The 15,827-nt window shown below is 63.6% G+C and overlaps 3 protein-coding genes across 6 annotated transcripts in view; 2 read left to right on the top strand and 1 right to left on the bottom strand.

Moving 5' to 3' along the window:
* E4F1 (E4F transcription factor 1) lies at positions 1-9,828 on the top strand. 4 transcript variants are annotated; one of them, XM_034670580.1, is made up of 14 exons: positions 1-292; positions 2,751-2,902; positions 3,928-4,033; positions 6,282-6,475; positions 6,562-6,682; positions 6,817-6,969; positions 7,071-7,240; positions 7,539-7,748; positions 8,019-8,124; positions 8,256-8,473; positions 8,687-8,885; positions 8,966-9,108; positions 9,178-9,240; positions 9,328-9,828. In XM_034670580.1, exons 1-14 carry the CDS (start codon positions 127-129, stop codon positions 9,682-9,684), a joined length of 2,358 nt encoding a protein of 785 aa, XP_034526471.1. In that variant the 5' UTR covers positions 1-126; the 3' UTR covers positions 9,685-9,828. The 4 variants fall into 4 exon arrangements, with proteins under 4 accessions (XP_034526471.1, XP_034526469.1, XP_034526470.1 ...); XM_034670578.1 differs by having other exon boundaries at positions 2-292; positions 6,817-6,978; XM_034670579.1 differs by having other exon boundaries at positions 3-292; positions 8,016-8,124.
* A 711-nt stretch (positions 9,829-10,539) lies between these two features.
* DNASE1L2 (deoxyribonuclease 1 like 2) lies at positions 10,540-13,292 on the top strand. The gene is made up of 7 exons (XM_019807296.2): positions 10,540-10,943; positions 11,035-11,123; positions 11,231-11,314; positions 11,395-11,495; positions 11,569-11,681; positions 11,797-12,048; positions 12,371-13,292. The coding sequence occupies exons 1-7, from the start codon at positions 10,800-10,802 to the stop codon at positions 12,422-12,424; spliced, it is 837 nt and encodes a 278-aa protein (XP_019662855.1). The 5' UTR covers positions 10,540-10,799; the 3' UTR covers positions 12,425-13,292.
* Positions 13,293-13,934: 642 nt separating this feature from the next.
* Positions 13,935-15,827, bottom strand: part of ECI1 (enoyl-CoA delta isomerase 1) — an 8,923-nt gene continuing 7,030 nt past the window's right edge. Inside the window, exons 6-7 of the mRNA XM_034669584.1 lie at positions 15,349-15,527; positions 13,935-14,197 (exon numbers count right to left, since the gene is read on the bottom strand). Of these exons, the coding sequence (XP_034525475.1) occupies positions 14,031-14,197; positions 15,349-15,527 (346 nt within the window). The 3' untranslated portion in view covers positions 13,935-14,030. The remainder of the gene's footprint in view (positions 14,198-15,348; positions 15,528-15,827) is intronic.

Here is a 15,827-nt window from a genome sequence, read left to right as displayed (position 1 = left end):
CAGTCAAACCCGTCTGGCCCCGCCCCGTCTTCCTCCTCTTGTCGTTCTCTCTCGCTCTCCTCAGTGCGGCCCGTTGTTATGACGACACGGTCGTAAATCCGCCATCTTCCTGCGGCGCGTTGCGACATGGAGGGCGCGATGGCAGTGCGGGTGACGGCCGCGCATACGGCAGAAGCCCGGGCCGAAGCCGGGCGGGAGGCGGGCGAGGGCGGGGTCGTGGCAGCGGCGACGGCGGCGGCGGCCTTGGCCCCTGGCGGCTTCCTAGGCCTCCCGGCGCCCTTTAGCGAAGAAGGTAACAGGGCCTGACGGGGCCTGACGAGGCCTGACGCGGTCGGGCGCGGCCGGGGTGGGGACGGCTCAGTCCTGGCTGGAGGAGGCCCCGATGGCCCGAGCTGTGGACGCGACAGACCGTCCCAGACGCCTGTTCCTTGAGGACCTCCCGGGTCCCCAAGGGGGCCCTGCATAGCTCTCCACGAGTCCCCGGCTTCCTCAGACCCTCGGGCCTCTCCTGCGGGGCGCCCATCACCCAGCGGGCCTCGGTGCCCACTCACGGATACTCGCAGGTGGCCAAGCCTCTGGGGGCTGCGCGTGTAGACCTCTGCCATCGCCTCCACGGCCGGCCTTGCCCCTCAGACCCGCGGTCCGGCCCATCTTCGTCTTTCTGGGCACGGCCCTGCTCTCCTCTGGGCCCCCTCCCACTGCACCTGACGGGCCTCCAGAGCCCTGGCTGGGGTAGGGCTGGAGGCTGCAGGGGGGCGGGGCTCCGGGGCTCCGGGGCTCCAGGCTCCGGGCTGGCCCTTGGAGAGGCAGCAGAGCCCAGTGGTGGAGAGCTGGTGCTCTGCAGCCAGCCTGCAAGCTCCATCCCAGACCTGCCGCTTTCTGGCTAGTTGATCCTGGGCAGGTGAGCCTGCCTTTCCCCTTGCAGGATGGGGATGCTGCTGCCGCTGCTAATGTGTTAAGCACTTACCCCGCATCGCATTTTCATCCTAAAACCAACCCTGGAGGCTCTTACTGTTGTTGTTATTCCCATTTTGTGGATGAGGGAAATTGAGGTTCAAGGATATCAAAGTGACCAGGTCACCCAGGTGGTAAGTAGCAAGGACTGGACTGTGTGACTCCTCAGCCAGGTCCCCTAACTTCTGGGCTCTGCTGCTTCCCAGGACTGTGGTGACAAGGAAGATAGAGCATGTGGTGACCCGCTGAGAGCAGTGCCGCAGGCACACCCAGGGCTGGCTCGCCCAGGGCTGGCTCACAGGTGCACGGATAGCTTTTCAGACAGAAGGAGGGTCTCTATCCTCAGCTCTCCAGGTTGGCCCGAGAGGAGGGGACTGGCTGGTGAAATTGGGGTGGTGGTCCCCGTCTCCACAGAGCTCATCTTCTCAGTACATTTTTTTCTTCTTGCTCCTTCTTATTCCAGCTGGGGAAAGGCAGGACCATTAGGGGCAGTGCCAACCTGCAGAGGGATCTCTTTGGAGGTTGCTGTGCCGTGCTGGGCTTGCCCCCAGCCCTGTCAGTGTTGTGTGGGCGAGGCGTGTCCCCTTCTGTGGTGGGTGCCCCTTCATCGGCAGCACTGAGTCAGACTTGGCCAACGAGGTGGGAAGCTTAAGAGGGTGGTGGGCACCTCAGTGCTTGGCTTGTGACTGTGAGCCATCTGGAGGGGACTGTGGTCTTCTGTGGGCCAGTCATGGCTGTGGTTTAGGCTTTTGTTTGCTCACTAATTCAGAAGACTCCTTCTATGTGCCGGGCCTGGGTTTGACCTTGATGTGGTACTGCATTTGAAGTGGTAGGAACTGGCAGACTTTTATGGAAGCACAAGGGACATGCCCCATCCCTTTGTGCAAATGGCAGGCCATCTGGAGTAAACCCTCAGGTCCAGGTTCTGGTCCTAACACTCACCAGCTGGGGGCCTTTGAATTGCAAGTCATTTTTCTGCAATGAGAATGGTCATCTCTGTTTCCCCAGGGTGCTGGCTGGATTTGGTGACATCCCCAGTGAGGTGCCTGGCACCCAGTAGGGACTCAGTGAGTGGAAAGTCTCTCCTGTAGGACCTGGGGTAGGCACTGGCTGCTCAGCCTAGATGGTGAGGGGCTCGGGTGTGATGTTCCTGGGGTGTGGAGCCCCTCTGGAAAGTTCCATCCTGAGTGTCTTCAGGAGAACAGGGAGCTCCTGCCTGTTCAGAACCAATGAAGCAGCAAGTCAGTGAGGAAAGAGGGTTATGGGTCAGGGCGTCCTGCCTCTTCTGTGTTTGCCTAGGGCTGGCCTCTCAGCCAGAGCCCTGTGGGCATTAGCCCACTGATCCCCACTGCACCATACACGCACTGGGTTGGCCCATTTTATGGATGAGCAAATGGACCCAGACATGGCCACTGAGGTGCTGAAGGGCACACAGATAGACCAACAATCTTAATCCCTGGTCCTCCACTGTCCCCAAACTGATGTGTGTGAATCCCTCCACCTCCTGGCTGCTCCCAGGGCCTCTGTCCCCTCACCTCTAAAGTCGGGGTTTTGGCCACAACAGCCTCAGTGGCTGTCCGCAGCCTAACTGTACGGTTGAGGCCACCACCTGCGGGATGCTGCTCTCCCTGGGGTGGACCCCGCTTCTGCAGATCCCCAGAGGATGGGGGCTGGCACCCTGGGCCTCCAAGAGTTTTCTCAGCCCTTCTGGGAGGGCTGGGGAAGGTGCGGCTGCTTCCAGTGGCACCCAGCGCTGGAGGCCCTCCCGAGCCGCACCGACCACAGGCTCATTGCAGATGAGGACGATGTGCACAGATGTGGCCGCTGCCAGGCGGAGTTCACTGCCTTGGAAGACTTTGTTCAACACAAGCTCCAGAAGGTGTGCCAGAGGGCCCCTCAGGAGGCCCTCCCTGCAGCCCCTGCTGCTGGTGCGCTGCTGGGCCAGGAGGTGAGCTCCCCCCTGCCACGCCCTGCACATACCCGTGTATGTGTGCGCTCCCCACCCCGACCCCGGGGTCCTCTGACAGCTGGGAGGGGGGTGGGTGCAGCTGGTGCCCTGTGGCTCAGGGTCTGGGCAGAGGGCTGGCGCCTGGTCATGGATGAGGGAGGGTCTGGGCCCAGCCCCCAAGAGCTCAGCAGTGCGCCAGGGTGGCCCAGCCTTCTCAGCAGCCTCAGGCCGGAGCCTGCGCAGTTACGGTCTCGCCTTTCTTGGAACCTCAGGGCCTGTCCTGGCTCAGGGCTTGTCTCATTCCCTGTACACCCAGTTCCTCAGGATCCCACAAACAAAGGGTAGCTCTGGGCGTCCTGCCCCCTTGTCATAAAAATGGCCGACTTTGTGGTGTTGTGTGCATGCTTGGGCTACACACACGTTCTCGTGAGGGGTCCACAGCACCCTCGCAGGGTTGCATTCTCGTCATCCTCCTCGTATGGAGGTGGGAAAGGAGGCTCTGAGAGATGTCAGCTGCCTCAGGTCATCACAGGGAGTGGTCCAGAGGTCATAGGGCTCATAGCACTCTCACTCTGACCCTGTGCCCTTTCCTGCCCCTCCCAGTGGTGCCCTTTCCTCCAGGAAGACCCCCCGGTCCCACATGGCTGGGCTCTTTCCCTTGATACCCTGGCTGGGGCTGGTGGGTGTAGGTGCTGACCTCATCCCTGCACAGCCTGCTGAGCTGAGCTTCGGGCCAGAGCTGCTGGCCACTTCCTCCTGGAGCCCTCCACAATGACGCTCGGTGCTCTGCAATCAGCCCACGGTGGCCAGAGGTTTTTGAGTGATGGGGTGACCCCTTAGGTCTGAGATGGAGGGACCAGGCAGGAGTCAGGCTCAGAGCAGGGGCAGGAGAGATGTTGGGGGAGATGAGAGGCCCCACCGCAGCCTTCCTGCATGGACACAAACCCAAGCCCGTCCTCTCCAAGCCAAGGGAGCTCCAGAGCCCCGCAGATGAGTCCTCTCTGTCCCCTGTCCCCCCTTGGTAGGTGGTGTCAGCAGTGGCAGGCCCGGAGGAGCCCATCACTGTGGCCCACATCGTGGTGGAGGCAGCCACTTTAACGGCAGACATCAGCCACGCACCTGACATCGTCGGTAAGCCAGCACGATCTGGTCCCACTGTGGCTGTCCACGTGTGGCTCTCAGCACAGCTGTCGCCGACCTGTCAGCTGTTTGTGGTCAGCACCGGAGGCTAGGGACCCTCGCTGCCCGTGTCTCTCTGCTGTCCTGAGAGCAAGGCCTGGCTGAGGAGGGCTGAGGCCCTCGGGGCTGAGCACCGGGCACCAGGCCCTGGCCTGCCAGGAAGGGGAAGCTGGCGGGCTGCATTCAGAGTCCTCACTTTGTGTTTACTCACGAGCTGGTTGTTTCCTCCTGCGGCTTCTCCAGACTTTTTTCCCTGGTCCTTCTGGAATCTTCCCTATTTCTCTGCCACCCCTGGTTGCTGCTCCCTACCCCAGGGTCAGCTCTGATAGGTCAGGTTGGGGTACGCAGGGGATGCACGTGCTGCTCTGGCTCTGTGCTGACCTTGGCTGTCCCCTCCCACGTGGGGGTGGCAACTCCTGCCGATTCTTACCCGGCTTTTACGAGCGTACAGAGCAAGTCAGCCTCTTTGATGGTTCTTTTTAAGTTAAAGTGCTCTTCGGATGTAGGAGAGGGCTTGTTGACAGGTCTGGATTGGGAAGGGAGAAGCTTCAGAGGTCAGCCAGGGGTGGGCGTGTATACCCAGGAAGGAGGCTGGGCGCGGCCTGCTGCCACGTTGGGAAGGCCACGGTCATTACCTGGCAGTCTGTCGGGTAGGAGTCTTGGCAGGTGCGTGAGTGGGCGGCCTGACAGGATGCGGGTTTGGGCAGCAGGTAGAACTTGGCCTTGCGAAGCCCTGGGGAGCAGCTGGGGCAGGGAGAGAGATGGAGGAGACGTCAGAGAGGGGAACATCAGAACAGGCCTTTCTGCCGAGGTCCCGCCTCAGGGAGGTGGCAGGACACCTGTCCCTGTCTCCGTGCTGACATCCTGTGGATGGGGACGTTCACCTGTGCCGCTCTGGGACAGGCATGTTGTCATGCAGGAGGTGGGGCCGCACTCCGGCCCTGGCATGGTGTTTGTTTTCTGGGGTGAGTGGTGTCCTATGGGAAAACAAGTTCCCTGGGCTAGGGTGGCACCCACGGGTCCCAGACCCCCAGCCAGCCAGGCCCCTTCCCAGCACGCCAGCCTCCAGCCGGCTCACACCTGCTGCTCGGCAGCTCCGCCATGAGCTCCGGGGGCTCCTCTCTGGGCACCTCCCAGCTCTCTCGCCCCCTTGGGTGCCCCAAGTGTCCATCCCCTTGGTGTCAGCTGCTCTTTGATGCAGGTTGGCTAGCGTCCTCAACTTCCAGTTTGCTGGCATGCCAGGACTGGGGGCATCTCAGTCCTTGCGGGGCCAGGGGCCTCAGGGGGCTGTGTGGGGAACCTGTACCAGACTGTCCTGCCTCTCCAGGCAAACAAACTTGCATGTCATCTCTGGGCTCAGGGCAGCCATGTTCCTCCTTCCTTGAGCCCTCCATCCACTGTCCATCGTACCACGCTCCACCTCCAGTCCTCGCTTGGCAGAAGCCCCTGGCCTTTCGGAAGTTTGCTTCTGGGGTGGAGGGACGTTACAGCATCAAGCACATCAGCCAGGGCACGGGCGAGAGAGGCCCTTAATTATTTCTGAGTCACGGTGCTTCCTTCTGTTTGGGAGAATGGCTTGTCAAAACACTCTGTCTGTGTGATTGAGATGGTTCCTAAGAGAGGCTTTACAACTGTTCCCCGCACGTCATTTTTAGGAGCAGAAATTGTGCAGTGTGTTTACGGATTAGCTTTGCACGTTGTCAGATCTCTTCATCACCCGTGAGAGGTGCTAAAGCCCGGCCCCCTTCCTCAGGCAGTCCCAGGTGTCTCGGGAGCACTGATGCTCCCAGATGCGTCCCCAGCCTCCCTGCCGGTCCCTGGAGGCAGCCGCCTCACCTGTCAGGGGAGCCGGTGCCATGAGCAGAGCAGACCGCCCACCCCCCTCTCCGGGCTGGCACTCACGCGTCCCTAGAGGTGGCAGGACCCCTGCCCACGTCTAGTCGTGTGCTCCTAGCCTTAGGAAGGGCACCAGTGCTCATGCTGGGTCTCCCCACTGGAAACATTGTGGGGTCTTGGAGCTTCCCCGGGCAGCTCTGCAGTCAGAGGGGATGCCTCCCGCTTGTGGAGCAAGTGCCAAGCACGGGCTGGAACGTGGTCGGGACAGCCCCACGGCCCCCTCCCTGCCCCCCAGCAGTGGTCCCCGCTAGGGATCGGAGGTGGCGCAGGGTCCCGAGGCTCAGGCTGACCCGCCTTTCTTCAGGCGGCGGACACATCAAAGAGGTCATTGTGGCTGCTGAAGCGGAGCCGGGGGACGGCGAGATGGCAGAAGCCCCAGGTAGCCCCAGCCGTCAGGGGCCTGCGGTCAGCGGGGAGGGCGAGCAGGCTCAGGTCAAGCTGCTGGTGAACGAGGACGGCCGCTACGTGTGCATGCTGTGCCACAAGACCTTCAAGACGGTGAGCCCCGGGGCCGCGTGCAGGCCGGGCCTCCTCCCCCTTCTGCCCCGGCAGGCGCCTGAGCCCCACTTGTCCCCTCCCCCCAGGGCAGCATCCTCAAGGCCCACATGGTCACCCACAGCAGCCGCAAGGACCACGAGTGCAAGCTGTGCGGGGCCTCCTTCCGGACCAAGGGTTCGCTCATCCGGCACCACCGGCGGCACACCGGTGAGCCGGGCGGGGGCTGGGGGCCGCACGGCACGCTGCCAGTGGCTCTGGTGGTGCCCCGGCCTCTGGTGGGCCGTGAGGCTGTGGCCCCAGGCCGCTAGCCCTGCCTGGGGCTGACTCCGTTCCCTCCACAGACGAGCGCCCCTATAAGTGCGCCAAGTGCGGGAAGAGCTTCCGGGAGTCGGGTGCACTGACCCGGCACCTCAAGTCTCTTACCCCGTGCACAGAAAAAATCCGCTTCAGCATGAGCAAGGACGTGGTTGTCGGCAAAGAGGACGCGCCCGCAGGTCAGCGAGGTACGGGCTCCCTGGCCTGGTCCTGACTGCGGCCCGGGGGCCACCCTGGCTGGGCAGGTTTCTTCAAGGATTCTCTCGGTTCTGCCTTAAAGGATCTGGCACCTCCACGGTGGGGACGGTCCCATCTTCATCAGTGACGAGCGAACCTATGGAGACCTCACCCGTGATTCACCTGGTGACAGACGCCAAGGGCACTGTCATCCACGAAGTCCATGTCCAAATGCAGGAGCTTCCCCTGGGCATGAAAACCCTGACTCCAGAGGTGCGGGCCAGCCTGGGGAGCGGCTCCACGGGAAGGGGACGGACCCGGCCTGCCTTCCTGGCTCTCAGTCTGGCTGCAGGGGAGGCACGCCAGAGGGCAGCGAGGGCCGAGGGATGGGGAGCTGGGGGTGAGGGGGAGAGTGAGGGCAGGGAGAGAGGGCTGTGGGGCTCCCCGAAGCATTCCTCTGGGTATGTGTGGTGCTCCTTGGGCCATGTGGGGTCTGCCCCGTGCAGTGGGTACAAGTGGGTACTGTGGGCCAGGCCGCCTGGCCAGCTTCCCTCCCTCTGCCTGCCCACAGCCCCCGGGCCCCGAGGAGCTTCCCTGTCCCAGCGAGGGTGGCCGTGAGAACCTGCTGCACCAGGCCATGCAGAACTCCGGCATTGTCCTTGAGCGTGTCACCGGAGAGGAGGGGGCCCTGGAGGCAGCTCCTCCCGCCGCACCCAGTCCGCAGACCCTGGGAGATGGTCCCTCAGAGCTGCCGCTGCTGGAAGTGGAGCCTGTGGAGACAGTAGGTGCCTGCGCTGCCGGCGTGCTCCTTCGAGGAGGGCTGGACCTCGGCTACAAGGTCACCACCCCGGCCTGGCAGCCGTCCTCCCTGAGTGAAAAAATCGAGTTCCCTTCTACAGGGACTTTGTTCCGTGTTTACTGCCTTCCCGGTGCTCATGGTATCATGATGGAGCTTGCGGGGGGGAGGGGGTGCCGTGGGTCTGTTCTCCTTGGTACTGCTGGTGTCCAGCCTGCAGTGGGTGCTGGAAATGTGCTGTGCCCCCCCCAGCAGGTGGCCAGCGGGGCCTCCACTGTGCCCAGGACCCACCCGTGCCCTCAGTGCAGTGAGACCTTCCCGACGGCGGCCACCCTGGAGGCCCACAAAAGGGGCCATGCAGGTGGGTGCCGGGTAGCAGATGGCCGGGATGGGCCTTGGGTGTGCGGTGGGCGGCTAGGTTGGTCCCTGGGCGGGCAGCAGGCAGGGGGCCCTCAAGGGGTGGACCCGGCCTGACCTCACCGGCGGCCCCAGGGCCAAGGCCGTTCACGTGCGTGCAGTGTGGCAAGGCTTTCCCCAAGGCCTACCTGCTCAAGAAGCACCAGGAGGTGCACGTGCACGAGCGCCGTTTCCGCTGTGGAGACTGCGGGAAGCTCTACAAGACCATCGCCCACGTCCGCGGCCACCGGCGCGTCCACTCCGATGAGCGGCCCTACCCGTGTCCCGAGTGTGGCAAGTGCTACAAGACCAAGGTGGGCCCTCAGGCCCTGGACCCTGGCTCCTGACCCCCGATCCGCGGGCTCCCCTGCCCCGGGCCAGATCCATGCCCTGTTCCCTGCCTCCCAGCACCCCCCTCCCCCGACCACACGGCCCCTGGGCCCTTTCCCTGGCCTGCAGTGGGACGGGAGAGTCGTGGGCTGAGCCGTGGCCGAGGCCAGGTGGGCGCTGATGGTGGGGCCCCACAGAATGCCCAGCAGGTGCACTTCCGGACACACCTGGAGGAGAAGCCGCACGTGTGCCCGTTCTGCAGCCGAGGCTTCCGGGAGAAGGGCTCCCTGGTGAGGCACGTGCGGCACCACACGGGCGAGAAGCCCTTCAAGTGTTACAGGTGCGGCCGTGGCTTCGCGGAGCATGGCACGCTGAACCGGCACCTGCGCACCAAAGGTCAGGGCCGTGGGGCAGCGGGGGGTTGGGGGGAGGGCCGGGAAGTCAGCTGCGCTGACGGAGCCGCCCCCCGCCCCCAGGGGGCTGCCTGCTGGAGGTGGAGGAGTTGCTGGTGTCCGAGGAGAGTCCCACGGCAGCCGCCACGGTGCTCGCGGAGGACCCGCACACCGTGCTGGTGGAGTTCTCGTCCGTCGTGGCTGACACCCAGGAGTACATCATTGAGGTGGGGGCGGGGCCGCTGGGGTGGGGCCAGGCCTCTGAGGGGCCAGGCTGACCTCTGACCCCCATCCAGGCCACCGCAGACGACGCGGAGACCAACGAAGCCGCAGAGATCATTGAGGGCACCCAGACGGAGGTGAGGGGCGGGGGGAGGGTGGCGGGGCCGGGGTGGTGGCCTGGCGCCCTCCCCACAGCCACTGGCTGAGCTGCGAGCCGCCCGCAGGTGGACAGCCACATTATGAAGGTGGTGCAGCAGATCGTGCATCAGGCCAGCGCCGGGCACCAGATCATCGTGCAGAATGTGACTATGGACCAGGAGGCGGGGTTGGGCCCAGAGGCGGCCGCGGCGGACACCATCACCATTGCTACGCCGGAGAGCCTGACGGAGCAGGTGGCCATGACGCTGGCCTCGGCCATCAGCGAGGGCACTGTCCTCACGGCCCGTGCGGGCGCAAACGGCACCGAGCAGGCCACTGTGACCATGGTTTCCTCGGAGGACATTGAAATCCTGGAGCACGCGGGCGAGCTGGTCATCGCCTCACCGGAGGGCCAGCTCGAGGTGCAGACGGTCATCGTCTAGCATGGCCACCCGCAGGCTCTCGGGGCCGGGCTGGGCGGGGGCGAGGACCCACGGAAGAGGGGACACAGATTTCAGGTGTTCAGAGGGGTTGTGGGAGTGTAAATAGTTTTTTGTTGCTTTACAATAAAACATGAAAACCCGCCACTTGTGATGCCCCCCCCTGCCCGGCCCCCCTGCAGACTCACGCGCCTAGCCACCCCGCCCAGGGCTCCGGCTGTGACTGGCGGCACCGTGGCGGTGCGTGGGCGTCCCTGGCATGTGGACTGGCAGCCTGCTGCTGCCGCCCTGCCCAGCTGGAGTCGTGACCCCAGCTTCCCCAGCCCCACGGAGGTGGGGGGAGGGGGGTGGGCAGGGGACCCAGGCTGGGAGGCCCAGGAGCCGTGACCTTGGGTCCAGAGGTGACAACGGAGAAGCAACAGGAGAGCCACCAGGAAGGTCTTTACTGGATGCACTGCCTGCCTTTTCTCAGAGGCACCCCAGAGGGAGAGAGTCTGATGACCTAGTTTCGCGGGGCGGGGGAGTGGGGACAAGAACAAGGCCTGGACCTTGGGAGGCTGGCCCTTTCATTCAGTCCCAACACAGTTTTGGGGGTCTGGCAGGTTCTGATGGTCCTGGTGCCAGAGCGAGCTCAGGGTGGACCCTGCTGCCTTGCCCCCAGGGCTGTCCCTGGGAACCAGAACCAGCGTCCATCTCCGCAGAGGGGGTGGGGCTGGAGCAGTCCAGCCCCTCCCTGGACAGGGGCCTCAAATACCCGCCTGGGCCCCTGCGCGCAGCTGCTGCCTGACCAAACCTGAGGAGTCAGTCTCGTGCACAGACACACCCCCAGCCTGGATCCTCAGCCTCGCATACCGCCCCATCCACATCCCAGGTGAGTCCGGGGCCTGGGCTGACCAGTGGCCCTGACAGGGATGGGGCCCCTGTATTTGGGCCTCAGTTTCCCCAAGGAGTAGAATGGCCATGGTAAGCCTAGTGCACCACCCGGGAGACACTGGGATGCAGGGGAAGGATGCGCCTTGGACCCCGTGGCTGGGGAGGAGAGGGGTGACTTGGTGTGTCTGACTCCAAGTCCGCGCTCAGGAGCGTGTCTGTCCCTCCCAGACCGCCTGTTCTGCGCCATGGGTGGGCCCCGGGTCCTGCTGGCCGTGCTCTGGGCCCTGGGGGCCGCCGGGGCCACGGCGCTGCGCATCGGAGCTTTCAACATCCAGAGCTTCGGCGACAGCAAAGTGTCGGACCCGGCCTGCGGCGGCATCATTGCACAAGTGAGGCCCGGGACCAGGGGCGGAGCCGCAGCGGGGCTTCCCCGGGTGAATCTGCCACACGTGACCCCGTACCTGCCGGCCCCTCCCCCAGATCCTGGCTGGCTATGACATCACGCTGGTGCAGGAGGTGCGAGACCCGGATCTGAGCGCCGTGTCCGCGCTTATGGAGCAGATCAACAGGTGCGGGGAGGGGGGCGGGTGGACAGGGCCCAGCGTTCCGGCCCTAGGCCCACATCGGGGAGCCCGGCCCCGTGCCTTGACCCCGGGCCTGGCCCGTGTCTCCGCAGCGTGTCCAGGCACGAGTACAGCTTCGTGAGCAGCGAGCCCCTGGGTCGGGACCAGTACAAGGAAATGTACCTGTTCGTCTACAGGTGAGGGCGGGGCCGCGGGGCCCTGGCGCGCGGGGAGGGAGGGGGCCGGCTAAGCGCGTCCCCCTGCCTGCTTCCCCCAGGAAGGACGCGGTGTCGGTCGTGGACACGTACCAGTACCCGGACCCGGAGGACGCCTTCAGCCGTGAGCCTTTCGTGGTCAAGTTCTCGGCCCCCGGCTCGGGTGAGGTTCCCCCACCAACTCCCCGAGGGCACCCCGCCCCCCGCCTCTTGCCTCTGACCCGTGCCTCCCGCAGCTGCGGGGGAGTTCGTGCTCATCCCGCTGCACGCGGCACCGCACCGGGCCGTAGCGGAGATCGACGCTCTCTACGACGTGTACCTGGACGTGATCGACAAGTGGGGCACGGACGTAAGCCCCGTCCCCGCCCCGGTCCCATGCGCGCGTGCGGGGGGTTGGCGGTGCCCGTGCGGGTGGGGGTGCGGGGGCGTGCACGGGCTCAGCCCCGGCTCCGCGGCCCCCACAGGACCTGCTGTTCCTGGGCGACTTCAACGCTGACTGCAACTACGTGAGGGAGGGAGACTGGCCGTCTGTCCGCCTGCGCAGCAGCGAGGTCTTCAAGTGGCTCATCCCCGACAGCGCCGACACCACCGTGGGCAACTCGGACTGCGCCTACGACCGCATCGTGGCGTGCGGCGCCCGCCTGCGCAGGAGACTCAAGCCCCAGTCGGCCGCCGTGCACGACTTCCAGGAGGAGTTCGGCCTGGACCAGGCTCAGGCGAGTGCGCGCAGGGAGGGCGGGTGACGGGAGGGGCCATACCCCTCCCCTTGCCAGCGCTTCTGAACCGAGCGCCCTTAGAGGCTGGGTTCTGGCTGAAAGGATCGCCTGGGATGGCGGAAGACGCCCCTGGCCTCTTCTCAGGTGGGGTCTCCAGTCCGGGCCGCAGCCCACCTGCAGGCTGCCCAGTGGTTCGCGGAGCCCCAGCGGGCTCCATCCCTGGCCCGCGCGGGGCTGCGGGCGGTGGTCATTTCCTCAGGCGGAGCCCGAGGAGGACAGGCTGCCCGGCGGGGCTGCTCAGGCTCCACCTCTCTCCCTCCAGGCTCTCGCCATCAGTGACCATTTTCCTGTGGAGGTGACCCTGAAGTCCCACTGAAGACCCTCAAGGCCCGGTCAGGGATGCTGCTTCCAGACTCAGGCCAGGAGAACAGCCCTGTGGGGCTCCTGGGTGGCTGGCCAGCCCCCAGTGAGGCGGCCGGGCACGGCTGGTTGGACAAGTGGCTACCACACATCACGGGAACACGCGGCCTGTTTGCCCATCTGTGCGGCGGGCTACGCCATCTACCTCGCAGGGTGGTAGAGTGCCGGGCACATGGCGGTGCTCAATAAACACGAGCCAGCACTCAGCCAGGACCACATGCTGGTCGGCGTCCAGGCTCCCGTGTCCTTTCTTGGGACTCCTCTGAGGCCCAAACTTTGGTCCTGCAACCCAGTGGGGTCCTGGGTCCCCGCCCTCTAGGGGACAGGGATGGCCCGGCCTGCCCCTTTGACTCCTGCTGGTGAACGGACGCCCTCTAGAGCAGGCTGGCCCCAGAATGCCGCCCCGCGCTTGCCAGTGGAGGCTTGTGCTTTGTGCCGACTGCAAATGCTTCCAAGAACACGTGCTGAGTGCAGCTGGGGATAAACACACAGCTTCGATGCCGACGTGCAAGGCCGACCTCCCAGTGTCTGATGTCCCCCCTCCCCCCGCTTCCTGGGTCCTGCAGACCTTGCAGACATTTGAGTGTATCAGGGGTCCCTGCCCTGCCCAGTAGTGCAGGGAGCAGGCAGTCAGGAGCCCCAGGCCCCCAGCCAGTGGGTGGCCTTGGGACACCTAGGGAGCCCTTCAGTGGTGAGCAGGCTGGACTCCTCACGCAGCCCAGGCAGATGGGACCCACACACCCCACGTGCACACACTGCCTCTTCTATGGGGCCACCCTGGGAAGGCTGCTTCTCAGGAGCCCTGGGCTGGCAAGGGTTTGTCAGGGAGAACCATGCCCTTTGTCTCAGGGAAGTCCGTCACCCGAGGATTGGGAAGGAGCAGAACTGGGGGTACAGGGGCCCAGTGAGGTTTCTGGTTTTGGAAACAACTCCATTTGGTGGGTCTGGGAACTGGCCTGAACTGTATGGAGGAAAAACCTTTGTTTCAAGAGTCTGGACAAGTTTTCTGGTGTGATCTTTCTGAAGGAAGACTGGGGCTCCTGCAGTGCAGACGGACTCACCTGTACTGCCTCCCGCACCCCTCCTCAAGCCCCCCAGTCTCCGGACGAGCGTGGCCCCTCTGTCTCAGTGGGCAGATGTGGTGGCCAAAGGGCTTTCCTCTGGGGGAGGTCCTTGTGGGTCACTGGCCTGTGACCAGGGGGTGTGCCCTCAGCAGTCAGGCAGCTGGGTCGCTAGGGATGGGACAACGCAAGGACTTTGTTCCCACTTCTGCTCTGGCAAAGGGGACGCTCAGCGGCAAATGTCACCGAGACCCAGAACAGCCAGCCTGCTGGTTCAGGATTCCCAAACTGAGGCCCTGCCCCCCTGCCAGGAAGAAAAGGCGCTCGTGGGACAGTGGGCTCCTGGGACGCTGGTTACAGGGAACAGGGCCTTCTAAGATCAGCAAAATGAGGAGCTGACAATGCTTCTATGTTGGAAAGGGGCTTGTTTAAAACCCCTCGGAATCAGAGGGCTCCCAGGAGGGCGCATCCGGCCCCAGCCCCATGGAGGCAGCCCAGCACTTAGCCCTTCTTCTCTTTGAGCTTTTCTAAGTACACATGCAGGGACTTCTGGATGGAGTCTCTGGAGATGAAGCGGACAAAGTTCTGGATGTCCGCATCACGCTGCTGGAGCAGGCGGTCGGCTGTAGGCTTGCGCACCAGGTTCTTGGTCAGCTGTCGGGCGTGGTCTACAGAAAAGGGCCCGAGTGTGAAAACCCACCCGACACCGTGGCATCACTCCCAACCTCGCCAAGAAAGTTCCTGCAGAAACTCTGGTAGGAAACTTAGAACATACAAGTAAACAAGCAAAATGAAAATCACCCGTTCCCCACTGCCTACCAATTCCTTTTAGAAGCAGAGCGGATGACACTGTGAAAACTGCCTCTTACTCCGTCCTTTTCAGTCCCCAACATTACGGGGATATTTTCACATCACTACGTACTCGTTCACAGCAGAGTCAGCGAACCTGGCCCCCCTATAGCCAGGGAGCTAAGAATAGTTTTTACATTGTTATGGAATTGAAAAAAGGACGTTTTGTGACATGTGAAAATTATATACACTTTAAGTACCAGCGGCCTGTTTTATCGCACACAAACATGCTCGCTGGGTCACAACTCTCTTGGTTGCCCTCGTGCTCCAGCACCACCACGTGGCCGAGACCGAGGGACCCACAGAGCCAACCAGCTCCCTGGCTCTTTAGAGACGCTCTGCTGATCCCTGGTCTCCATCACGGTGGATATTAACCAGCCCAATTTCTATAAACAGACGCACGGCCCGTTTCCAATGGTCTGTGTAGTGGGTTGAAGAGTGGACCTAACCAAGCCCTAGATTCTGTGCGTGGGGCTGTATTTGGAAAAGGGTTTCTGCAGATGAAGTTAGGATGAGATCATCTTGGATTTCGGGTGGGCCCCAAATCCAACAATGAGTGTCCTGACCAGAGAAAGGAAGAGGGGAGACTGGAGACAGGCACGCAGGAAGGCCACATGGAGGGAAAGCAGACCAGCGCGATGCATCTACAGGCCAAAGAGTGTTTGAGCCGCCAGAGGCTGGACGACACAGGAAGGAGCCTCTGGGGGGGCCCATCGGCCCTGCCCAAACCTTGCTTTTGGACTCCTGGCCTGCAGACTTGGAGACAATGCACTTTTGTGGTTTTAGGCAGCGCACACCCCAACTGTGTGGTAATTTGTTGCAGTGGCCCCAGGACTAAGTCAGTCGGCAGTACGTTCCTGACATGCACACAGCCCCCTTCTAGAACCCTCTGCTCTCACCAGGAGCATCAGGCTGTGGGGGGTGCTGGCTGTGTCTGCCACCAGTCCCGGCCCCTCCCTGTGCTTCTCACCTGGAATGGCCAGCCACTGGGCCATTACCGACCGTGAAGTGCTCTGCACCTGGTCCTCAGGGACGACCTGGTCCACGATGCCCACCTGGAGGGCGTCTGCAGGCGGGAAAAGCAAGCCCAGCTGTAGGGCGCGCTCCGCGGCGCGGTGCCCGATGGTGTTCACCAGCATGTCTTTGAACCTGGAACAACACATCTACTCACTGGGGGCTCCCAGGATAGGCTTGGCCCCCGGGTGCAGCCCCAGCCTTACCAGAAGGGGGCGATGATGCCCAGCAGAGTCTCGTTCAGCCCTATGGCGTACTTGGGGTTGTTAGCCAGGACCCGGTAGTCGCAGGAGAGGGACAACAGGCAGCCTCCGGCTGGGCTGACGCCCTGCAGGGGAAGAGACGCCACCTGGCTTTGCGTGCTGCCGTGTGTGGGGGGGTCCCGAATGGATTCCAGAGAGCCAGGTCCCAAGGAAGGCCCCCCCCCCACAGTGC

Source organism: Ailuropoda melanoleuca, chromosome 10 (genome assembly GCF_002007445.2).
Source record: "Ailuropoda melanoleuca isolate Jingjing chromosome 10, ASM200744v2, whole genome shotgun sequence".
In the NCBI taxonomy this organism is placed as follows: domain Eukaryota; kingdom Metazoa; phylum Chordata; class Mammalia; order Carnivora; family Ursidae; genus Ailuropoda; species Ailuropoda melanoleuca.
The sequence above is the reverse complement of the archived record's forward strand: the minus strand, read 5'-3'. Positions and strand labels throughout refer to the sequence as shown.